The sequence below is a fragment of the Mytilus edulis genome, unplaced genomic scaffold (genome assembly GCF_963676685.1).
Source record: "Mytilus edulis unplaced genomic scaffold, xbMytEdul2.2 SCAFFOLD_1044, whole genome shotgun sequence".
Lineage (NCBI taxonomy): Eukaryota > Metazoa > Mollusca > Bivalvia > Mytilida > Mytilidae > Mytilus > Mytilus edulis.
The window spans coordinates 857-27,538 of NW_027267995.1; the positions used below are offsets into that span (position 1 = coordinate 857).

A 26,682-nucleotide genomic window follows, 5' to 3' on the forward strand; every position below is an offset into this window, starting at 1 on the left:
TCATTCAAATACAACATAACTGATTTATATTAATTAAGCAATCAAGTTTTGAAATCAACCTACTTTTCATAAACGATTAAAGAGGGTTTATTGCACATAAGGGGCAAAGGAAATTGAAAGGCAATAAGTTGTTCAGTGCTAATCATATAGTTACACCTAACACTTTCCCCCCGAATTCATAATTAGTTAACTGCTAGAAACATCTCTCAAACATTTATAAGAAGAACATTTTATAAAAAAAAATGTAGTTCATCATCAATTCAATTGTTGCTGCAAAGACATAGATCTACACTGCTTCGAAAGGATTTGAATCAGTAAAATGAAATCGAAATTTTGAAATAAGATTGTTTATAGTTATTGTGATCTATTATCCATGAGGATGTTTTTTCTGTTGCTTTCAGTTTTTTTAAAGAGAATTATATGATTCTAGTATACTTGCATGATTGCTGAAGATTCTTATATATCTATGATATTGGACTAGTTGACCCGTTGCCGATTTAACATCCTAATTGGAAGTCCTATGGAAATAAAATGAAAGCGTTTGGATATATGTTTTTTTCTTCCTAATTTGCTTGTCATTTATTCCCGATATCGTTTTTTCTAATTTTAATATTCAGTCTTTTCTTCTTTTTTTTAGCCTTTGAAACTGTCGTATGTATATATTTTAAAAATTGAAAACTGGACATTCGAAAGTATCTTATAATCATCGTTTACTTCTTAGTGAATTAATAGATCTTTTGGTGTTTTTTTGTGATTTTTTTTTCACCTCAATAGTTGGTAGTTTCATTATTATATATTTTTTTTTTATTTATAGTTATATTTTTCCGGTTTGCACCCTTTCCGTCTGCTGTTTTTATCCAATCGTTCTTGACATGGGGGAAATGTCAAAATGTATTTAAATACAAGTGGTTAGATTTACGATTTTTAACATTGAAAATAGTACAATAATACTCATATGTGGTTTGTATATCAAAAAGTACTACATTATCAAATCACTTTTCGTTTTATAATCCATATTATATGTAACTGACAATCAACAATCAACCGGAAACACTTTCAAATTTTACTTTGAAATTTTCCCTAACAGTAACTTTTGTGATCAGACCCAACATGGCCGCGCTAGTGGAAGGCCAGAAATACGGGCTCTCTTCAAATTTTTCTCCTCACGACCAAAAAACGGTCGTTCAAGTTAGATTAACAGACTCAGCACTAAAAGCAATAGAGGAATATTTAAAATTGAAGGTAAAATTTACACGTTTTACTGAAAAATATCACACAATACTCTGTACAAATATGGTGTTGGCAATGGAAAATTGCAAACTCAACAGTTTTTAGTTCGAATATATTTTGCGTTTATTTATTGTTCCTGTTTTTACTGAAGGATTTAATATTTTAGGTGTGACGTTTACTATTTGTACAAACTATTTTCATTCATGGTGTCCCATGGTTTATTGTAATGAACTGTTTTTCCCCGAACCATATGTGGACCTGTGGAACTTCGCAAAACCAAAAAAGTCAGTACCACAAATATTCGTGCTTCATTGGTCTTTTCTGAAGAGATTAATTAATGTCAGTATAATTCACAATGTCGAGTTATCTTTCGGGAGTTCTTTCAAATTTGTGATTGTATGTACATGATTCTACTTCATAAATGTTCTAACCTACTTTTACAGAGAAACATATGTTCCCAGATTTTTGTGAAGGGTCAGATTACAAGTTAATGACATTCATATTTGAAATATGATAATGATTTTCATGATAAATTCAGCACTAATGTCTTTTTTTTCATTAAATGTGTTTAACCTGATAGTTTAAAAAAAATTAAGTCACAACCCTTATTTGAATTACTAATTTCATAAGCTGAAGCACATTTTCATGGTTATGGAAGTCCTGTCTTGTAAAAACAAAAGATTAGACCATTCTTCTATGTAGATGTGACTGTTGAAATCAAATACTTCTGTCTGTCATGACTGTTCATTTTCACAGTCTTGGCAGATTTACAAACGAGTCCTTATTTTGACAAAAGCACTTTTCCAAATTGGCTAGTTTAATATTGAGGGCTGTTACCAAACAAAATTGAAGTCCAGTTATGTACATGTAGACAAAACACGTGTTTGGCGTATTAAATTATAAGCCTGGTACATTTGATAACTATTTTCATTTTGAAAGCTGTTGAGCTGTCAGTTACAACTTTGAAAAAAATGATGTACATTTAGTTTAGCAGAGTTCAAGAAAACTTTCTTGCACATAGTAAATGTAGTAAAACCCTTGCTTTAAAAAAAATATTTAGTTAATGTACTTAGTGATTGAAATTTGTTTCTTCTCTAATAACAGACTTGGCTGTGTCCATGGTGCTGGGTTAGGGCTTTGTCCTAGATGGTGGGTTAAACATATATACAGTGTATATATATATCAGACGTACTTATGAATATAATTATTTTCTGTGACTGTATCTTACATTAATTTGTAGGATCCTTTACTATAGATAATTTAGCTGATCTGTAACAATAACATCTTCATGCCTTATATATCATGTACTGTAGTACGCCACTAGATTAAAACTGACGTGGAAAGGTAACATATGGCCACCGAAAGCTCTTTTTTTGAGAGCCCAGGTGGTCGTGTGGTCTAGCGGGACGGCTGCAGTGCAGGCGATTTGGTGTCACGATATCACAGTAGCATGGGTTCGAATCCCGGCGAGGGAAGAACCAAAAATTTGCGAAAGCAAATTTACAGATCTAACATTGTTGGGTTGATGTTTAGACGAGTTGTATATACATTATGTACACAGCCATGTATCACCATCATTGATGGCGATCCGATGGATACATCTGTTGTAGGGTTGTCACTGACTCAGACGTACTTGTGAATATAATTATTTTCTGTGACTGTATCTTACATTAATTTGTAGGATCCTTTACTATAGATAATTTAGCTGATCTGTAACAATAACATCTTCATGCCTTATATATCATGTACTGTAGTATGCCGCTAGATTAAAACTGACGTAGAAAGGTAACATATGGCCACCGAAAGCTCTTTTTTTGAGAGCCCAGGTGGTCGTGTGGTCTAGCGGGATGGCTGCAGTGCAGGCGATTTGGTGTCACGATATCACAGTAGCATGGGTTCGAATCCCGCGAGGGAAGAACCAAAAATTTGCGAAAGCAAATTTACAGATCTAACATTGTTGGGTTGATGTTTAGACGAGTTATATATATATATATATATATATATGTTTGTGACACATCTCCTTTTCGGGATTGTTCATGGATAGTACTGTACAATGCACCTTTGCAGCTTTCAAGGGGGGATTTCCAATAACAGAGATATAAACCCAATATGATTATCATAAATACATATGTACACTAAGCTCAATAGTTCTGACATATTCGTTAATTGATAGAGCCCTACTTTATAAACTGTACTAAGTCAACATTTAAAAAAAACAAATTGGATATTATCCTACAGCAGCAAAGTACAATGTATCTTAACATTCTAAAATGTTTTCCGTCTTCACAAGAATCACAACATACAACCTTACCCATAAATATTTTGCTACAGTTGAAATCAGCAACAAAAATTAAGGAGTGGTTTAAGTTTTTTTTTTTGTCAAAGATATATATATTAACTTTATGAGGCTGCATCAACACTTACATGTAGGTTCAGTATGTACATAAATGATATACACTACTTTTAAACACTGACAATATAAAGTCTTCCCTTTAAGTTTTTTAGACTTCCAATAGTTAGTCAAACCTATGTAGAATTGCCAGTGATATGGCCATATTTTGAAATTTCTAAATTAAGTGTTTACAAAATTTGGAATTGTTTGAAGTACAATGTACATACATGTACTTGTTAAAAACAGATTTTCAGTGTCTTGTCAAGATGCTTATAAAAAAGCCCAACATACAGCATTAGTGTAAAAATGTACTGCAATTGAGTATTATTACAGAACAGTCCAAATGATACACTAAAATATTTTTTTATTTTTGAGTATAAATATCTACCTGAAATGAAAAGTTATTCAGCACAATTCTTTCTATTATTTAGGATATTTTGATGCTGAAACATCAAGTTTAGCATGATGATAATCAAGTTTTATTTTAAAGCAAACATTATGGTTTACATGTATGTGCTACTAACTTTCTCAGCTAAAGGCTTTAGGGCCTTAAAATATCTGAAATTCCTGATTGTTGTAGTTGGGCCTATAAAATTCATGTGTTTCAGCTAACTTGATCAACTCTAATTTGTAGTGCCTATCCTGAAGATTTTTGTCAGTCAATTTTGAACAAGCACTTTCAAAATCTGACTGTTTCCTATGTTGAAAGTTGACCCAGTAAAAACATTTTGAAAACAAGAATGTGTCCTCAGTACACGAATGCCCCACTCGCACTATCATTTTCTATGTTCAGTGGACCGGTGAATTGGGGTAAAATCTCTAATTTGGCATTAAAATTAGAAAGATCATATCATAGGGAACATGTGTACCAAGTTTGAAGTCAATTGGACTTCAACTTCATCAAGAACTTTAACCTGAAGCGGGACAGACGAACGAACGGACGGACGAACGGACGCACAGACCAGAAAACATAATGCCCCTCTACTATCGTAGGTGGGGCATAATAAAATAAAATTATTCTACATATTCAAACATGTACATGTACCTACCAAAAATTCACATGTCTGAAACACAAGTTACAATGTACAATGTAACATATAAAAAAGAATGTGGAATGATGGTCAAGGAGACAATTCTCCACAAGAGACCAAAATGACACAGCAATTATTGCGAACCCAATTGAACCTTTCCATAGATTCACCTGATAGTTACCTGTCCATTTAAAATTTTGGCAGTTCTATTGTCCCATCTAATAAATACAACAGGTATTGTTCTCTGTATAGTTTATTCACTCAGACCTTTAAATTTCTTCTAAGAGAAATCTATCACTCATTGATTAATCTACCTGAGTAAAAAATTAACTGCTAAATTAGATGGAAAGAACATGTTTACTATTTATAAAAAACTGTATATGAGTTTGAATGTATTATATTTTCAATCTGTTGAATGTAAACACTGATTCAAACATTAATAAAAGTTGATTTCTGACAAAAAAATCAACATTATTCCTATTTCGAAAAAAAAATTGATAAAAAAAACCTAAAAATGTTGATGTTTATATATTAAGGCCTTCTAAAAAGTATTCTATAACTAAACAAAAACTAAAAGATGCAAATTTTCATACGAACAACACTTTTTTTTTTAAAAACAAACTTTTTATGATTAAATTATTATTTATTTTGGACAAATTAAAAAAAATATTTAATTTATTTTAATAAACATCAAATCACAGGCATTTTTGTTTATGTGAAACATGTAATTTCCATCAATTTAGCAGATAAACTTTTTACTCTGGTAGATTAATCAATGAGTGATAGATTTCTCTTAGAAGAAATTTAAAGGTCTGAGTGAATAAACTATACAGAGAACAATACCTGTTGTATTTGTTCAATGGGACAATAGAACTGCCAAAATTTTAAATGGACAGGTAGTTATCAGGTGAATCTATGGAAATGTTCAATTGGGTTTGCAATAACACCTTTATGTCACTGTATGCTGCATTCAACAATGAAGATTGTTTTGCCAGTTTGGGCATCTTTCTTAGAGAAACATTTAGGTAGGCGTTGTAAATAAAAATCTCTCTCAGTTAATACCAATTGCATGCAAACTTATAATGACAGTTTACCACAATCACGTCATGAAATATCTTACAATTTACAGTTCTGAAAAAATTCAAGATTCATACTCAGCTATATGGTCAGCATCTCTCCAAAGAGCTTTAAAAACAATAATAAGAAAAAAAAATACAAATAAAATTACCAGCTTTAATGAAATGTTTTCCAGACTTCACTCCATGATACCTTTTCAGTAATTTAGCCTTTCAAAAAGCCTAAACCCAGTTTCATGCTAATCATTTGAATCCACAACCCCAAAGCTCAATTTAACAAATTTTTAGTTGGATTATATTCCCTTGTAGAGAAGAATTTCATAAGACGGACAGCAATTTTACAAGCTGTGGCTGTAGGACTTGTGGTTAAGCGTGAAAACTGGTTTTAAACCATATTAATTCCCAGTGGATATATTTATTCAGCTAATATTCAAAGAATTAAACCGGAAGTAGTGAAACTTGGGTGTCTGAGTGCTTCAACTATTTGATATACATGTATAAGGCCGTACATTGATCTATAATGCCAGGCTTACTTTTATAAATTGTTATTTGGATGGAGAGTTGTCTCATTGGCACTCACACCACATCTTCCTGTATCTATCTATGTACTCATATCTGTAAATTGTTTAATTTCACTATTGTTTCAGATAAGGCTGATGGTTTGGTACCAATGACCCATTAACATGTTTGCACCTGTCCTAAGTCAGGAATCTGATGTTCAGTAGTTTTCGTTTGTGGATGTGGTTCAGAAGTGTTTCTCATTTCTCATTTTTCATTTTTTATATAGATTAGACCCTTTGCTTTTCCTGAATGGTTTTACACTAGTAATGATTTTGGGCCCTTTATAGATTGTGGTAAGATGTGGGCCAAGGCTCTGTTGAAGGCAGTACTTTGATCTATAATGGTTTACTTTTATAAATTGGGACTTTGATGGAAAGTTGTCTCATTGGCCCTCTTACTTCATCTTCTTATACCTATTTGAAACTCTCCAGAATTTTGTTTACTTAAATTGTATTTTGTTGAAGAGTTAAAACTTTTTTTCTAATTTGACTAGACTTAGGTTTTCACATCTTCATAACACTGAGCATTGGACCATTAATTCTCATTATAACTAGATTGACATTGTAAATAAGAAAATTGAAATGATTATTGTAAGCAACAAATCTTAATCTACCTTAGTACAGAGAGTACTAATAAATTAGACCAAATGTCATTAAACCAAAATAGAGATATGTTTTGAATTAGTTGAAGTTAAAGTAGTTATTAACTGTAAATGAGAAATGTCTACATGTAGGAAACTCATTATAAAGTAATCTGATGAAAACAACATTCCACAACTGGAAGAGGAAATTACGTTTTAACTAAAATTTTAACTGTGTCATAATAGTACACATAAATTGGCCATGTTCCATTGTCAATAGTCTTGTACAGTGATGTGTACTTCAACATAACAATATGGACAACTCATAGGAATTAAACCTCACATATATATATAGGATAGGTCATTACAGTTACTGCACTACATGTGCATTATCATGTGTCTAATGATTGTACTTGTACAGGTTAAAAAGTATTGCATAAAATACTGCACAAGTAAATGCAAGGCAATTATGAATATTGTCATGAAATACTACACCAGTAGTTGACATTTTGAGGAATAATTGACAGATTTGTTTCTATCCAGGTCAATACACTGACAAGTATGTTTACTGTACTTGAGGGTATTTGTAAATAACATTGGACTGCACCAAAGTGCACCTGATGGAGTATTTGAGTGACATGTATAATGTCATATGTGTGCTAACTTTATCACAGTTGATTCAGTAATTAACAAAAGACTAAATATAATTATATCCTATTTCATATTGCTATCAATTATCTCATGTTATAGATTTAAGGATAGGTTATAAAGTGTTGATAATAATTCGCTCGTTGATTTTGCATAAATTAGTATGTGCATATAACTAGGAAAAGATCAGGTGATGTAATAATTAAGTACATTATTTGTAATTGGGCCTTGTTATTGTTTTTTTACTCAAGATCCCATATGGCATATATCATATATATATTAATCTAATTACAAATAAAAAAATACTCTGTTAAAAGTCATTAATCTTATTGTAAAAAGAAGTACCCTCATATGTATAACTGGAACAGTCATTAAATTTCCTTTAAGATATTTGAATTAAACTTAAAACAGTATTTATAAAAATAAAAAAACCAATTTAATTTAATGCCAATTAATATTTACTGATTAATTTATTATGCCAGACAAGTGGGAACTTTGCTGTGGTCACCACAGAATGATAAATAGACCACAAACATGATTACATTTAAATTTAAAGAGTACAGGACCTTAGGTTTGAGATTTTATTTATTCCAAGCAATGATTAAAATTAAAGTGATCTATCAACTGGATGAAAGCATTAACTTGTTAAGTCAGTAGAAAACAGTAGATAAACGTAAACTTCCAGTTCATTTAAACCTTTGTTGATAATGAAATGAGAAGGTGTATACATATAGGTAATAAGTATGTAATGTTACATAAGGTACCAGATAACCTTACACCCTAATCAATAATTAGTGACCTTTGATCTGACTACAAATGACTGACAACACAGTTGGAGTTCTAGAAGTACTCACCCTTAAAATTCTAGTACCTATGTGGTCTATATTTTATTGGAAAGAAGTTGTACAATTTAATTTTACTTTATAATCTAGTAAATATCTTTTTGATGTTTACTTTTGTCTGGCTTACATACCCAATTTGTTGTGTGTGTACTGCTATCTCTTAAAAGCAGAATTGTTTAATAGGTCAGACAAATGGAAAGAGATTACAAATTTATTGTTCCACTAGCTTCTTCTGAAGCTTTAATGACAGTGCCTATTCCTAGGTTAAGATAGAAAAGAATGCCCTGTTCAAATCTGTACACATATATATAACTTGACAACAGGAAAGTTCACTAGCAATTGCATAAGTATAAAATGTTTATTTATAGTCAGAAAAACAAAACAAACAAGTTTGATGGAAAATTAACATACTAGTATGACCTGTACTGATAATATCAGGTATGAAGTTTGATTCATTCTTAGTGCAATGAAGTTATTGTACCTACTGAGTATTATCATTTTACATCAGGACTTATACAATATATAAATATGTATTACAAAGGTTATATAAATCTAATGCATTCATTGATTTTTTTTGGTCACAATTATTTTCCATTTTGTCAGATACTAGTACTACACTGACAGGTCTGTTACTCAAACTATTTTGGTCTCGATTTTAGTAGAAGGAACATAAATTGTCATGGAATGTGATTAAGGTATAAGGGCTATAAATAATCTCTTCTTTAATGTCTATAGCTACTATTGGCTGGGTTAATGTTTTATAATTGATATACATGTATGTACCTACAATTGTATAAGGGGCGGATCCAGCCATTTTAAAAAGGGGAGGTTCCCAACCCTGAGTAAAGGGGGGTTTTAACTAAATGCTTCCATTCAAATGCATTGATCGTCAAAAAAAAAAGGGGGGTTCCAACCCTGGAACCCCCCTGGATCCGCCAATGCGTATAAGGTTTGGATTGGTTGGAGCACTCAAATTAAGTTTATTGAAAGTACTTTACATACTTTGTCTCATTATTGTAGATTATAGTGCTAAAGTTATATAGTTAGATCCATGTATAATACTGTTAGTCTCAGAACTTGCACATGCAGACTGTTGGTTAGTAGCAAAATAAGGAACTTGGATGGATGTACTGTAAGAAAGGAAAAATCTTCTTCAGTATAGAAGAAAAGTTCCTTTGAACTATAATTATAGTTATCAAGAAACCAGATGACAAGATTGTTCAATAGATTGTCAAATCAAATCCTTGGTCAAATCAAATATTTCAAAACACTTAGATTTTGGGTTTAAATAGTATATATTTTAAAAGTTGTAATTTAACAATATTATATGATTTGTTACAAGTGTCAGATTGACCTAAGAGGCCTATATGTACATGTAACAGCTGATCTTAACTTCCTGTAATACATTTAGGCCTGTGTATAAAGGTGTAAATATTAATTTATGGGCCATCAGGATGTCACACCTCAGGCACTTTGACATTGGATAATTCTTATTAATTGTCAAGTTCTGTGTAATAGCGTTATGTGTAATTGAGATTAGGTCTATTCCACATGTCATTGGAAACTAACTTCTTAGTTGAGTTTTCATATATCTAGTCTAGTTTTCATTTTCCAACAAAATTCTTGATGTTACTAGTACTCTTGATTTTATGAGTATAATGATCTTATATTTGTAGTAGTTTATTACTTTGCCCAGACTTTTATTGGTTTTACTGAACTTTAATGCAGTGTATAATCTGAAATCATTTTTGCCCTATGTTGTATATTTCTTATAAAATACATACTCAGTTATTTAATACTCAGACTTTTATTCTAATTACCACAAAAGTAAACAGTAGCTACATATATATATATATATATATCTGTATTTGACTTTGATTGAGGACTATTAAACCTATAATCGATTTCCATTGATAAATCTGTAGGTTTCAATTTAAATTGATTGAAATACAAATGCTGTACATGTATATTACCACCAGCAGCTTGTTTTATGAATGTTTTACAATTATGTCAAATATTGCCCCAATTAATATAACATTATAAATTTAATTTAAATACTAAAAGCTATGTAAATCTAGTAACAATAAACACATATTTTTAAATTATCAATTCTAGACGTAATATGACTGGTCAAACTTCTGGGTCCAAGCCCATGGTAAAATGCACAAATGTATTGTTCAAGTATGCCAGCCTATTGATAATGTCAATCTGTTTTGGCTGAGCCGATTTACTTTAAAGTTTTTAGAATATATTTATAAAGATCAAAATAAGTATGATCAAATAAAAAAGATGGTTTCTTTCTTTAAACTGAAAAATATATATATATATTTAAAACATTTTGCTAACAACCTGTTGACAACTACATTATTGACATGTGGAACACAAGGAGTTTATTAAGAGCAGACGACAACTACATTATTGACATGTGGAACACAGGGAGTTTATTAAGAGCAGACGACAGCTACATTATTGACATGTGGAACACAGGGAGTTTATTAAGAGCAGACGACAGCTACATTATTGACATGTGGAACACAGGGAGTTTATTAAGAGCAGACGACAACTACATTATTGACATGTGGAACACAGGGAGTTTATTAAGAGCAGACGACAACTACATTATTGACATGTGGAACACAGGGAGTTTATTAAGAGCAGACGACAACTACATTATTGACATGTGGAACACAGGGAGTTTATTAAGAGCAGACGACAACTACATTATTGACATGTGGAACACAGGGAGTTTATTAAGAGCAGACGACAACTACATTATTGACATGTGGAACACAGGGAGTTTATTAAGAGCAGACGACAACTACATTATTGACATGTGGAACACAGGGAGTTTATTAAGAGCAGACGACAACTACATTATTGACATGTGGAACACAGGGAGTTTATTGAGAGCAGACGACAACTACATTATTGACATGTGGAACACAGGGAGTTTATTGAGAGCAGACGACAGCTACATTATTGACATGTGGAACACAGGGAGTTTATTGAGAGCAGACGACAGCTACATTATTGACATGTGGAACACAGGGAGTTTATTGAGAGCAGACGACAACTACATTATTGACATGTGGAACACAGGGAGTTTATTGAGAGCAGACGACAACTACATTATTGACATGTGGAACACAGGGAGTTTATTGAGAGCAGACGACAGCTACATTATTGACATGTGGAACACAGGGAGTTTATTGAGAGCAGACGACAGCTACATTATTGACATGTGGAACACAGGGAGTTTATTGAGAGCAGACGACAGCTACATTATTGACATGTGGAACACAGGGAGTTTATTGAGAGCAGACGACAGCTACATTATTGACATGTGGAACACAGGGAGTTTATTGAGAGCAGACGACAGCTACATTATTGACATGTGGAACACAGGGAGTTTATTGAGAGCAGACGACAGCTACATTATTGACATGTGGAACACAGGGAGTTTATTGAGAGCAGACGACAGCTACATTATTGACATGTGGAACACAGGGAGTTTATTGAGAGCAGACGACAGCTACATTATTGACATGTGGAACACAGGGAGTTTATTAAGAGCAGACGACAGCTACATTATTGACATGTGGAACACAGGGAGTTTATTAAGAGCAGACGACAGCTACATTATTGACATGTGGAACACAGGGAGTTTATTAAGAGCAGACGACAGCTACATTATTGACATGTGGAACACAGGGAGTTTATTAAGAGCAGACGACAACTACATTATTGACATGTGGAACACAGGGAGTTTATTAAGAGCAGACGACAACTACATTGTTGACATGTGGAACACAAGGAGTTTATTAAGAGCAGACACATAATAATGAGTTTTCACAGCTTTGTTTTGGTTGTATAATCATTTTTAATTTGTTTCAAATGACAGATACAAATCTAGATGTAAAAAAAAGGGGGACGTTCTTCTGAGAATTCAGATTTATATGTCTATGTTTTGACTATAAGGTTCATCTTTTTTTTTCATTTATAAGACAGGGGCATCACATATATATGCATGTGCCAATTATGGTAATAAGTATAAATATATGGTCCACCAATGCCTGCATTATTTTGTCTTTCTCATAAACATATGTGATGCCATTTTGAATATTCTTGATGCATGTCATTAGGTAAAACATGCCCTTTTACAAAGAAATAGGGCAGTATGTTAAACAATTTTTTTTTAACCTTAATAACATACATTGTAGCTGTCAGTAATTTACTGAACCTTCATAACATACATTGTAGCTGTCAGTAATTTACTGAACCTTCATAACATACATTGTAGCTGTCAGTAATTTACTGAACCTTCATAACATACATTGTAGCTGTCAGTAATTTACTGAAATACATTGTAACTTCATCATAACATACATTGTAGCTGTCAGCAACATAACATACATTGTAGCTGTCAGTAATTTACTGAAATACATTGTAACTTCATCATAACATACATTTTAGCTGTCAGTAACAACACATACATTGTAGCTGTCAGTAAATTAACATACATTGTAGCTGTCAGTAATTTACTGAACCTTCATAACATACATTGTAGCTGTCAGTAACATAACATACATTGTAGATGTCAGTAATTTACTGAAATAACTTCATTCTGAATTACCCTTGATTCTGTGTAATCTGGATGATAAGTAGAAAAAACAAACTTTGAAAAAATGGAAAAAGTGAGACAAGGTATGAATTTAAGGGGTTAACTTTTACTTGAGTGCTTCCTCCTTCCCTTACAACTGACTGTCCTGGAATAACACAATAGTGCTTCCTCCTCCCCTTACAACTGACTGTCCTGATATAACACAATAGTTCTAAAAGTTAAACACCAATCAATTAAACCAAATGTACATAGAAAATTCATATTTACAAATTTGGTTAGGCACAGATATGTTTAGCACATACTTTTAGTACCTGTGATTGAAGTGGGAAGTGGGGCCCACAGATAAGAGGGCAGGTTGCATTGGCAGATCCGGGGGGGGGGGGGGGGGGGGTTCCAGGGGTTGAAACCCCTTTTTTTTGGCTGATCAATGCATTCAAATGGGTACATATAGTTGGAACCCCCTTTGTCCTGGATTGGGAACCCCCCTTTTTAAAATGGCTGGATCCACCCCTGGGGTGTTGCACCACTATATTTAGAGATAGCTGCATTGAAGATGTGGAACATTTGTTAAGTAAGATTCATACAGTAATTCATTTCTATATAAGGCTTAAGTTACATATTTAAAAAAGTACATTATTTTTGGTTATCCCATTAATCTGGTCATTGCCCCAACAGTAAAAGATATTTGTATTGATTACTTATTTATAGTCCAGTCAAACTAAGATTTAACCTCAAACTAATTGCAACAGAAAATGTTTTAGTTATAAACTATAGCATTATGCCCTTTATATACACAGAAAAAAGTCCCATAAAATCTAACTTGAGGAAAACTCAAAATCAGCATTTTTAATTTCCTATGGAGATTAACATTGGAAGGGGAGATAACTCTCGCAAAAATGAGTCTTTTTTGGTCAGTTTTTGGTTGTTTTTCTTGAAATTTATGAATAGTATGATACTTTGATGGGGTTATAAGTTTGTATTTGACTAAATTATATAATCTCCTGCTCATGAAATGTACAAAATCGAAGTGTTATGGGTAGTTTTATTTTTTTCATGCATTTTCATTAAAGAAGTTCCAAATTTGAAGCTTTGTAATCATTTTAAAAAAATAATGTGAAAATGTGATATTGTTTATATCTGTATATTATATTTTTTCAGCAACTTACTTATCTAAATAAACTTTAAACTACAAAAAGAAGAATACATGCTTAATTATTTTTATAAAATTTGAGATTCTTTACCTTGACATGTTGAAAAATTCAATAAATGGTCAACTAATGAATTACGAAATCTAGATTATAGCTTGACAAAATATATGAAAACACCTTTAGAGCTGTTTCTTATACTCTAAAGGCCGCTAAAATATCAAGAATCAATACATTCTGATGAATAGTAGCGGTATAGTTATAATTGTGTATCAATTTTTATTGATATTTCTGTCTTTTTTGCAAGAGTTATCTCCCTTTTCAATGCAAATCTCCATAGGAATTTTAAATGGTGATTTTTTTAGTCTTCCTCAAGTTAGATTTTATGGGACTTTTTTCTGTGTATATTTGGGGTATAATGCTAAAGATTAAAACTTAAAAACCTTCTGTTGCAATTACTTTCGGGTTAGAGTCAAATTTATGCTAGATTGACTGGACTATTAATGATATGCATGTATACACTGTATGTAAACAAACATATGAACTTTTTTTTATTTTTGTTCATAAATTTATTTTAGTTAAAAGGTCATATAATGAGGCATGATGATAAACAATGTATCAGATAGAATAAATAGTAACTTGAAGACCAACAAAACACAATTTGTCAAATAAGCTATTTAGATTGACGTCACTAGCCCATATGTTTACATGTTATTGTATTGTTAAATTTTAAACAAATATTCTATATCCTGCTATAATAACGTAGGCTTGATTTGTTTGTATTATATAATTATAATCTTAACAGTATCCTTTTTATAAGTGTATGCTGTCTGTCGTCTGTGTTTTTTTATAGTTTTTATAAGACTTAACGGTAGGCCTGATTTGTTAGTATTATATAATTATAATCTTAATAGTATCCTTTTTATAAGTGTATGCTGTCTGTCTGTCTGTTATTTTTATAGTTTTTATAAGACTTAAGAGTATATTTATACAGTCTATGTCTAGTGTTTATCTAAGTATTCTTTCATTGTCTGTCAGTCTTTGTTATTGTGTTTTTATTAAGTGTATGTTTGCTCTAGTGAGTTATTCTAAGAGTATTTAGTCTGTTTTTTGGAGTTTAAAAAAAGAAAGTATACAACATGGTTTAGGGTGATTAAGATTTAACTCTGATGTGTAACACTTCACACTCTAGTATATTAATATTTCATAGTTAAACTTATTTTTCTTGCATAAGTTACATGTAGGAATGCTCATAGTTAAACTTTTCTTGCATAAGTTACATGTAGGAATGCTCATAGTTAAACTTTTCTTGCATAAGTTACATGTAGGAATGCTCATAGTTAAACTTACTTTTCTTGCATTTATAAGTTACATGTAGGAATGCTCATAGTTAAACTTACTTTTCTTGCATAAGTTACATGTAGGAATGCTCATAGTTAAACTTACTTTTCTTGCATAAGTAACATGTAGGAATGCTCATAGTTAAACTTTTCTTGCATAAGTTACATGTAGGAATGCTCATAGTTAAACTTTTCTTGCATAAGTTACATGTAGGAATGCTCATAGTTAAACTTTTCTTGCATAAGTTACATGTAGGAATGCTCATAGTTAAACTTACTTTTCTTGCATAAGTTACATGTAGGAATGCTCATAGTTAAACTTTTCTTGCATAAGTTACATGTAGGAATGCTCATAGTTAATTTTTTCTTGCATAAGTTACATGTAGGAATGCTCATAGTTAAACTTTTCTTGCATAAGTTACATGTAGGAATGCCCATAGTTAAACTTTTCTTGCATAAGTTACATGTAGGAATGCTCATAGTTAAACTTTTCTTGCATACGTTACATGTAGGAATGCTCATAGTTAAACTTTTCCTTCCTTTAAATGTGAAACTAATCAGTTGCTTGCTTGGCTGCCATGATTGTCTACTGTTTGAAAATGTCATATGCTGCTTAACCCCTTATGCTGATGTTCATGACCTATAAACCACTAGATCACTGACACTGCTGATTTTGAAACCTGTGAATTTACAGTTTTATGAAGAAGTGAAGAATATGTATAAAGTGATTTATGGACTGATCTCATTTCAACCTAAGTTTCCATAACAATCAATCAATTTAAACGGAAATGCAAGACTTTGATATTTGTGTGAAAATTTACAATGGAAGATCGTCAGAGGCACAAAAATAAATACATGGCCAGAGTAAAAGACGTAATGAATGTTCATGACGTGAGGTAAAGGTGACATGGGGTCATACAAATAATAAGAAGATAAGACGATCATACATGACCTCTATATATTCATGATGTAGTCAGTTTAGGAAACATATTTATAGTTCAAGACTGCAAAAAGAGAATAGTCATGACTCCAGGACATGAGGAATTTTTTTCCATTTCTCATTTAATAATAAACTTGCTTAAGTATGTACATCATCATGATCATATTACATGCTGTGTGATACATTGATTGTTTCCAGTGAAAAAAAATGAGGCTTTTTACAAAACTTAAAAACTGAAACACTTTTTTAATAATAATTGCATGAAATCATATAACTTTTCAGTTATCTAAAGCGTTATTTATGATAACTACAACTCTTACTGGTACTGGTTATTAAATGTGTTGACATAAGAGATGGCCATGTAATAATGGAGGGTGAATGACATCACCTATCTGTTTACAAACATGACCTGTATAAAATAAACAACATGTATAGGATGTAAACAATTACAATTATAGTAAATTACAACATAAAACAGGGGAAAATAATTGGCTCAAACTTGGGCTGTTCAATGTACTCAAGTTAGTTAGTAAGGGTTTAATTTGAATTCTTAAGACTTGCCAGTTTCTCTTAAATTTATATTTTTATACAAACAAAAATCAATGAATCAACGATCAAGTTATTAAACCTACATTTATTAATATTTTTTGAGAACAAGTATAATTGTTAGTACATATAAGCAAATGATATGTGATGACTACGATAGTCTGAATATGTATATAAAGTATTAACTTACTATTTGAGTCAGTGATTCCAATGAAAGAATTAAACGTATGATTACCTGACTAAATAGGGAAAGAAATGAAACAAAAGTTTTTTATTCCGATAAAATTACTGTGAACTTTTTGCTGACTGAAACAAAAAATATGTCTGGAAAGGTGTTTAGCTTTGTGATTGTGATAAATTCTTAGCATTATTAAACAGTTTGATTCCTTAATCAATGAAGAACATGGAAAGGTTTAGTTATTTATCTTTACAAAGGTATTACATTTCATGCCTGACTTAAACTTTAGTCTGGAATCATACAAATATACATGTCTCAAAATCATAAGTCTTTGTGTTTGGCAAACTGTTGTCGGTTTTAGTCAATCAGGAACTCCTTTGTATAAAACACATGACTAAGGTGTATTTATCAGGCTGTTAGTATATAAATGATCATAAATCCTTTCCATCACAAATGGTGGCATATAGAATGTGGTTTTCAGTATTCTGAAGATTAATTTAATTGAATGTTTATTCTTTTTCTATTTGTATTTCAGAATGCTAGTAACTCTAAGCCCAGTATACAATTTCAAGGCAGTCAGGGGGTGAGTATATTATTTGATTGGAACATTTCAAAGCTCTTTTCCAAATTCAAATTGACATTTATTTATATATATATTAAAAATAATATAATAATTTACATAAATTTTCATAGTTAAATGCAGAAGTATTTTAACTTAAAACTTTTCTTGCTTACAGCCTTCAACAATGAGCAAAACCCACATCCCATAGTAAGCTATAAACGGCCCAGAAATGACAAATGTAAAACGATTCAAACAAAAACTCCTGGCCTGATTAATGTAGGTAACAATAACAATAAAGGAACTATAAATGATATATACAGCAACAAACGACAGTTAAAATGATTGATTGATTGTATAAGGAAGTGCATGTATGATTTGGAGAGTAACCTGAAACTAATTCTCTGGCTTATACTTGTGCTTAATTTGCTTCTTTAATAACTAATAAAGGTATCACATGTATCAGAAAATCAGTGGCATGCAACAATGTAACTTGTTGTTAGGATTTTTGTAAGGGAGTAAAACAGGTCACTTTGACCTACATTTTACTTTTATTTACTAAGTTTGACACAATTAAATTTTCTCTGTCCTAAGTTTAGATAACACTGACCTTAATTTTATGCTTCATTGATTAGTTGCATTCAATATTTATTTATCCCATTGCTTTCCAGATGGATCTTTATTTATCATTTTGTTTCAATTATTTTGGAGAGGTTATCATGGAAAATTTTATCTTTTTAAAAAAAATGCTGAACAGTATGATAATTAAAACATATATACTGATAAGAAAATTAAGTTGACCTATTTTACTATTAACATGGAAAATTTCATTAAAATCCGACTAGAATGAGTACAAGAGACGTTTCAATGCCAAAACAAGATCATTACTGAATAAGTTTAGCATGAAACTTCTACTGTGAATATATTATAAACGACTTTATTGAACCATAGTCATTATACTGTAGAAACCCATCACTACATGTACATGTATACATCTCTTGCAACTGTAGGATCATAAACATGTGGTTTTAAAAATATATGTAGCTGTTTTCTAGCTTTTGACTCTAGTGTAGTGCAAGACTTATAAAAACTTCAAGATATTACACACAAGATCCAGAGATAAAAGTTTTACTGTACAAGTAAATGTTTACGTCATAAGATAATGACATAAAGTGAAATGAACATCTTTGAACTTCAGATTTTACTGTGTCATGTTATACTTAGTTTCGCTTCTACATATATGCATACATAACTAATATTATAGGTCATATCAAAATTTAATTTCGCTTTAAAAAATGTGTTTGAACATACATGTAGAATTTTTAGATAATCTCTATTTTTGTTGTTGTGAGATATGAAAGTTGTGACATGGTGTAACATATACATCCATCATTGATTGTTCAGATTAAAGGTTGTTTATATACTGTGTAATTACATTGAAAGTGATTTTGTCAGTTCCTTATGATATGATCTTCCTAGTTTTAACCCTGATTTCACAGTCCTCTGAACATAGAAAATGATAGTACTGTACAGTGGGGTATTCATGTACTAGGACACATTCTGATATTAAGTTAATCCAAATCAATTTCAGGACATTCAGGAAATGAAAGCAAAATAAACTGAATTCCAATCATTATTTTGAGATCAATTATTTAAAACCTAACTAATTAATTATCAATTGCATTTGATGCACTTATTATTTTGTGATTAATGTCCAATACATGATTTTTTGTTATTTTGCGACTTGTGAAGCAGACAGTTTTCAAGAAAAAAAATGTTTATATATAATATACAAGAATGCATTACTTTGATAATTTTTGAAAGTTTGCTTGATGTCCTAATGCCACAGTACATATGATATAAAACTTTAAGCCTAATATGGCAGGATTTTGACCTTTGTTTTACACCTGTTGTTAGTTTGTTCACCTGTCATTGGATTTAATCAGGGTTTCCATATGTTGACCTCCTGTTTAAACCCTCAAGATACATGTACATGTCCATGATAGAAAATAACCATGTAATATTACATTTTATCTGTAATATTCTCTAAAACCTCTCTTCCTGTACAAATGCTCTGCTAGTCTATGTAACAATTTTAATATGTAACAGTATATTGTTCGTTCAGATGATTGATTGTTAAAAAGTCTGTTTTTTTGCAAAGGATATAAATATAAATATTATGAATCATTATACATGTACATTTGTATTACTGATGCTTTCTAGGATAAGAAAAGATTAGCTAGAGTTGGGAAAGTGAGAAAGCTTTTGAGTTATGTCCCTTTATAATGTTATATAATTAAAAGGGGGCGTCATGGACACTCCCAATTTATTCTTTCTTGTGATATACTGGCTTATTATGAGAAGTAAGAAACATATTTTATTTGATGAAATCTTTTCAAATTCCACTTATCTTTCAGGCAGGGTTCACCTGACTGACCTAGACCTCATTTTATGAATCAACCAGTAAATGTCTGTCTGGCATTGTTTATCTGGCCTTGACCTCATGTTGATGATACATTGATAATCTTGTGCATATGATATAATAAAAGATGATGTGATATGATTCAGCAATACAATGCAGGGCATGCACTCAATTAAAATAGTAAATTTTTGGAATCAGATAAATAAAGCAACAACTAAATAATTATTTGTTTATTGTCACTCAACACTCACAAATATGTTACTTAATTAAAAGATTGACACGTGATGGCAATGAGATCAAGCTTAAGATTGACATGTGATGGCAATGAGATCAAGCTTAAGATTGACATGTGATGGCAATGAGATCAAGCTTAAGATTGACATGTGATGGCAATGAGATCAAGCTTAAGATTGACATGTGATGGCAATGAGATCAAGCTTAAGATTGACACGTGATGGCAATGAGATCAAGCTTAAGATTGACACGTGATGGCAATGAGATCAAGCTTAAGATTGACACGTGATGGCAATGAGATCAAGCTTAAGATTTGTCATCTACAGCAGGAAAAAAATCCTTGTATGATCAAAACAAAGTTGTTAAGTTCATCATCAAGGGTTTACCTGACTTTTTGAGAGTTTTAACCCTGACATGAAGATGTTTTGTGGTTATTTGTTTTTTTATGGATTGCTTAAGTCTTTTTTTTTCTTTTTTTTTGATACATCACATTTTCCTATTTAAACAAGGATTTAAAAAAAAAATTATTGAAAGCTTTGTAGGTTACATATATCCATATATTTTTCAATTCATATATACATGTCAAGGGAAAATATAAACTGCTCATTCTATTTATAATTACATAATAGGAAATTCTTATTTATGATATGCAGTTGCAGAAATATGAGATATTCTAATGTACCTGTTGATGAGTGTTTTTTATATACCATTGTCCTTGGATAATTGTTATCAAATAATTATAGCATTCTTTTTCAAATCAACTCACATATGGTAAATATATTAAATGTGATTATTTAGTTATACTCTCCTCTATGATCAGTCAACAGTGAAATTTTATATTTTATGACATGTGTTAGATCTCCTACTGTGGAATTTAAACACTATGTTTGGTCTCATTCCCGGAAATATAATTCATATTTAAATTGGACTTCTTGTAGGGATAGGTTTATTGAAAGGTCCCACTCAAAATGTAATTAGAGGACTATTAGTGTGTGTGTGTGTGTGTTAATTGTTCCGGTGGCCTCCATTAATGCACATTATTATGACTATTATAAAGATTAACCCACTCAAACTCAATAGACTGTAATATTTAATTAGTTGTTGACAGACATACAACAGATATACAGTAATTGTTGTAAAAGAAAGTTGGTGTAGTTCAGGAAATTTGAATTGCATCTAGTAAATAAGGATATGTTAGGTGTAGAATTATTTGTGTACCCTACTTGTATTTCATATGCACAATCTTAATTTTTCCTAGTCCATTTTTTACTCATTTACTTTAAATTAATTGACCATTCTCTAAGATTATAATTTTTGTTTAGCTTGCACAAAATCATCATTGAAAGGTTGAGAAAGGTTGAGAATGACTTCTTGACAATTTGTATGTGTACATTTAGTCTCATGGTTAAATAATCTGATTTATTTTCCACCCAAAATATCACAAGTATGAGCAATTAAGATCTGTAAGTAAATTGTTTTAAATGTTTATCATGATTTAATATAATGAATGGTATTTCACTCAAGTATCAGCTTAATGAATGTCTATACACACCTGTTACAGTCAAATAAATACTCCTGTCAGCTCACCTGGAGAAAGGTCATTGCCCTTACGTAACATTATCATCCATCTGTATACTTTTCAAAGATGAACTTTTGATCTGTATATTCCAGGTGAGCAAGATAGGCTCTAGTGTAATAAAATGTGTTTTTATTTGTGTTGACTTTCTCCAATGAGTGCTAAATGGTGACAGATGGGATAAAGACTAACTTAAAACAAACATGTAAAATTTTTCATACTAAAACTGTTTGTCACCATCTGATGGGGTTGACATAAAAAAACAATGTAGATCAGTGAGTCAAGGCCTTTGTTGTATAATGACTTTATGTAACAAATACAAGGCCTTTGTTTGTAATTTCACAAATAACTGAAATAAGAGGCAAAAACAATGTAAATCAATCAAGACAATATTTATTTTTAACAATATCATGATAAACAAATAACCAAATTATTTGTATTGGTTGAATCCAAGAAAATTATTTTTTTGTTAATGTATATATTATACATGTAAATTTACTTTTCAGGTCATTACAATTCCAAAGAAATCCTCTGATGACAGTAGAACATTCCAGTTTTCTTTAGCATCTTTATCAGAACCAGGTTATGACTGTGTACAGCAGTCTGCTCCTAGGTAGGTCTGAATGGGGATGGGATGAGTAGTTTCTTTTGGCAATCATACCACATCTCCTTATTATGCCCCATTTATGGCATTATGTTTTCTGGTATGTGCGTCTGCTCGTTCGTCAGTCTGTTCGTCTGTTCATCCATCTGTCCCGCTTCAGGTTAAAGTTAAATTTTTTTTGGTCGAGGTAGTTTTTGATAAAGTTGAAGTCCAATCAAATTGAAACTTATTTTGGTCTTCAACACTGAGAAAATCCTGCACCCAGAGTTGTGCTTCAGATGGCCCCTAAACAAAATGTGTACTAGTCCAGTGATATTGGATGTCATACTAAACTCTGAAATACATAAATTAACTAAAATTAAAAATCATACAAGACTAATAAAGGTCAGAGGCTCCTGCATTTATATACTTCAATTACCGGTATTTTATATTTTAGTCAAGGGCTTTGCTAGGGGTTTTTTTTCACAAGAAAGTTGCTCCTATTTTTATCTATGTACATGATGTATTTCAGATATAAGCTGTCTGTCATGAAAATGTAATAAAATCTTAATTAGTTTTATGTAACAAAAAATAGCAAAAACCTTGAGTGTATGACAAAATTCGATATTCATTTGATAAGGATTATGATGCATGCGTATTTGAATTATATAAGTAGAAATTCAATGAGCAATATATTTACTTTTTTAAATTGTTATTTGGATGGAGAGTTGTCTCATTGGCACTCACACCACATATTCCTATATCTATTATATGCTTACACAAATAAAAAATAAAAAAGTTAAACCTAATGTAATTATAAAAAGGATGTAGCCATGTAGGTAATGAATTTGCTGACTAAGTGATGATTTTGTTAAGTTATATAGAGTGTATCAATAATTAGAACAGAACCAGAACAATGAAGAATGAAGTTTTATTCATGGTCTACTACATCCAATAATTAGTAAACATATATTTGGAGCATTGTTTTCTCTCAGCTGTGGCTTAATGTTGCATAGTTTATAATATACAAGACATAAAATAACATAACAAGTAACACATTTCAAGACTCCACTTTAAAATTTAAACAAATGACTCCATTTACAAGAATTAGATAGGTTTGTACAGTAAAACAAATAACTCCATTTACAAGAATTATATAGGTTTAGACAGTAAAATCATTTTACTAAAATCTTGTTTTCTGAGACAAAACATCACAGGATTTTCACATTTCACACAGCCTTGAAACTGTAGAAAACGCTTTTTGATCATAAAGATTGTTTTGGTTTCAATTACTGACATTATTAATAAGTTTTTTTTATGCCCCACCTACGATAGTAGAGGGGCATTATGTTTCTGGTCTGTGCCTCTGTTCGTCCGTCTGTCCGTCTGTGCCTCCGTTCGTCCGTCCGCTTCAGGTTAAAGTTTTTGGTCAAGGTAATTTTTGAAGAAGTTGAAGTCCAATCAACTTGAAACTTATTACACTTGTTCCCCATGATATGATCTTTCTAATTTTAATGCCAAATTATAGTTTTGACCCCAATTTCATGGTCCACTGAACATAGAAAATGATAGTGCGAAGTTCAGGTTAAAGTTTTTGGTCAAGGTAGTTTTTGATGAAGTTAAAGTTACATCAACTTGAAACTTAGTACACATGTTCCCTATGATACAATCTTTCTAATTTTTATTCCAAATTAAAGTTTTGACCCCCAATTTCACGGTCCACTGAACATAGAAAATGATAGTGCGAGTGGGGCATTCGTGTACTATGGACACATTCTTGTTTATATGAAAAATTTGACACAATGGTTCAGGGGTGTTCTCTATGGATCAATTAGAACTGGTTTTACTTCTTTTTTTTTTTTTAGTTTTTTGTCTATAGTCATTTTAGAAGCAAACAAATTAAAAGTAAGAACTGCATTAAAGTATGATGACAGAGATAGAATTAATGGCCTATTTTTTTTTACTACATTTGAGTTTATAATTATTATTTTACAGCAATGGAAACCACATGGTACTTGAAGGTTCTATGACCAATAAAATGACAGTGAAAGGCACTAGTGATGTTTTCAACAAACCAGAGAACAAATGAAAAGTGCTCAAGAGGAATATTGTAAAGTTAGGTAAGGATGACAGGTTTATAGGAATGGGGTAAAGTTAGGTAAGGATGACAGGTTTATAGGAATGGGGTAAAGTTAGGTAAGGATGACAGGTTTATAGGAATGGGGTAAAATAGTACTTAAGATTGGTCACATTGACCCTCATATGAATTCTATTTAAAATTCTCTCAAATTTGCAGAATTGAATGTTGGATGATTGAACCATATAAAAACATTGTGATACTATTTTAAAGTAGGTGCCATTCATTGGTTATATATACAACAATGAAAAGACAGTAAATTCTGTAAAATCCAACAGACGTTGAAGAAATAAAATGGAGCACATGTCTCGCCCAAAAAAGATATTTGCACATGATGTGTATTTTATGTTAGTCTACTTGCTGACAGGAAATGATTTTGGCGATACTTGTGCATGTTTTCATGAACCTGGGCTATTTTGTGCCAAAATTTGGTAACTAGCCACTGACTCACTTCACTGACATCAAAATCAAATTGTGTCATCTAGAGAATGTTATTTTCATTCAAGTAACCAATAATTGTATCAGCCAATTATTTAAAAGTTTCCACCAAAGTGTGCATTCCGTTAAAAAATGAAAAAATTACAGGGATGATCCTTCGATGGTTATCATTCAGCTTGACAATTAATATCATAAGTTGACTTTTGATAAAAACAAATTGTGCAAGACCTTTTCTTAAACCACTGGGCTAATATGACCTTATGGTGTTCGAAGGTTTGTCACAACGGCCTGAAGTGTAACTTATAGAGTTCAAAGTTGAATTAGGTTTTTTACTAGTTGTACATATATATTGTGTATTATGAGGTCATCAATTATGTAATTACAAAGATATGTTTTATGATTTATACGTTTTTCTTGTATAGTGATTTGTACCATGTGGAACATGTCAGTCATATATTAACTCTTTGAATTAACAAGTACCTGTATTATAATGTCCCTCACCGACAATAAATCTTTCTCCTGTGATACACTGTTATGACTTTGATAATAAACCTGTAAAAATAAAACAACAGGTGATTTATAGTATTGTTCTTGTCATATTCTCCTTTATCTCGTGTCCTATTTCCGTTGCATGTAATATTTATAAAAATTAAGCTAAAATATCTTTGATAGGCTAATTGGCTAAATTTATATTTTGAATAGTCCTGAATTTTTTTTAAATATTGTAGAAAACTACACATTATAATTATAGTCCTTAAAGTTTTTATGATTACTTTGTAGTAAATTAACAGTATGATCAGTTATTGTTGATTAAGTTTCTGTAGAAAAAGATTTGGCCAACTTCCATTGAAAAGGGTTTTGCTATGTAAACAAGTTAGAGATGATAGGGTATATTGGTTTAATGGTCATTTTAGACAGCTATCCAGGTGAAGTGACCAATTGAAGGTTGTTTCTTATATATTTTTTTCTGTTCACTTTTCATACGTTCACACAGATGTATTGAATTGAACAAGTAAGTTTGTACAAGGTACTTCAAATTTAAATGGCCTATTGATTGCTCTCTTCTTGGAATTAGCTTTCTGCTGTTTATATTTGACTCTTTGTAGCCTTGTGTGAGGTTATAGTTCATTGCCATTGGGTTTATCAGTTCTGGTTTTGATAACTGTCTGTAACTGAAATAATTTTATCACACATCTTTCTTTTTCAACTTCAACAAGAAATCACTTTATTCTGATTTCTTGTCAAGTGTTCAAAAATGGGATTTATGAAATTTGATCATTCTAAGATCAGGTGTTCAATGCTGGACTTTTCTGTTGTTGCATGTAACATACAAAAGTTTGCCTCTCAGCTAAAGCAGCTGTTCCAAGATTCTGTTTACCTTGTTCTGTGATCAGGTTTAAAGTCTGTGTGCATTGGTATCAGGAACTTTTTTATTTAAAGTTGTTCAAATAAATTAATAGTTTTGGCTATTTGTGTTCCATCAGAGAAGTTTATGATAATTCTTGTAAACAGTACAAAAACGTAACCCATTAAAAGTTACAATATATGATATTAGACAAGCTGTAATCATCGATTTAAAGACTATCACACAGGCATTGCCAAC

At 31.3% G+C, this 26,682-nt stretch overlaps 1 protein-coding gene across 1 annotated transcript; it reads left to right on the forward strand.

Annotated features, from left to right (window-relative positions):
- The first annotated feature begins 1,107 nt into the window (after positions 1 to 1,107).
- On the forward strand, positions 1,108 to 24,612 carry LOC139506524 (RNA polymerase II elongation factor ELL-like). The gene is made up of 4 exons (XM_071295484.1): positions 1,108 to 1,242; positions 17,666 to 17,713; positions 22,428 to 22,534; positions 24,500 to 24,612. Exons 1-4 carry the CDS (start codon positions 1,111 to 1,113, stop codon positions 24,591 to 24,593), a joined length of 381 nt encoding a protein of 126 aa, XP_071151585.1. The 5' UTR covers positions 1,108 to 1,110; the 3' UTR covers positions 24,594 to 24,612.
- The last annotated feature ends 2,070 nt before the right edge of the window (positions 24,613 to 26,682 follow it).

What these genes read in the sequence shown, in the direction of transcription:
- LOC139506524 (XM_071295484.1), top strand. Translation starts at nt 1,111, where the DNA reads ATGGCCGCGCTAGTGGAAGGCCAGAAATACGGGCTCTCTTCAAATTTT. An exon ending in AGGAATATTTAAAATTGAAG is followed by an intron (nt 1,243 to 17,665) that starts GTAAAATTTACA and finishes TTTGTATTTCAG; the next exon opens with AATGCTAGTAACTCTAAGCC. An exon ending in GTACAGCAGTCTGCTCCTAG is followed by an intron (nt 22,535 to 24,499) that starts GTAGGTCTGAAT and finishes ATTATTTTACAG; the next exon opens with CAATGGAAACCACATGGTAC.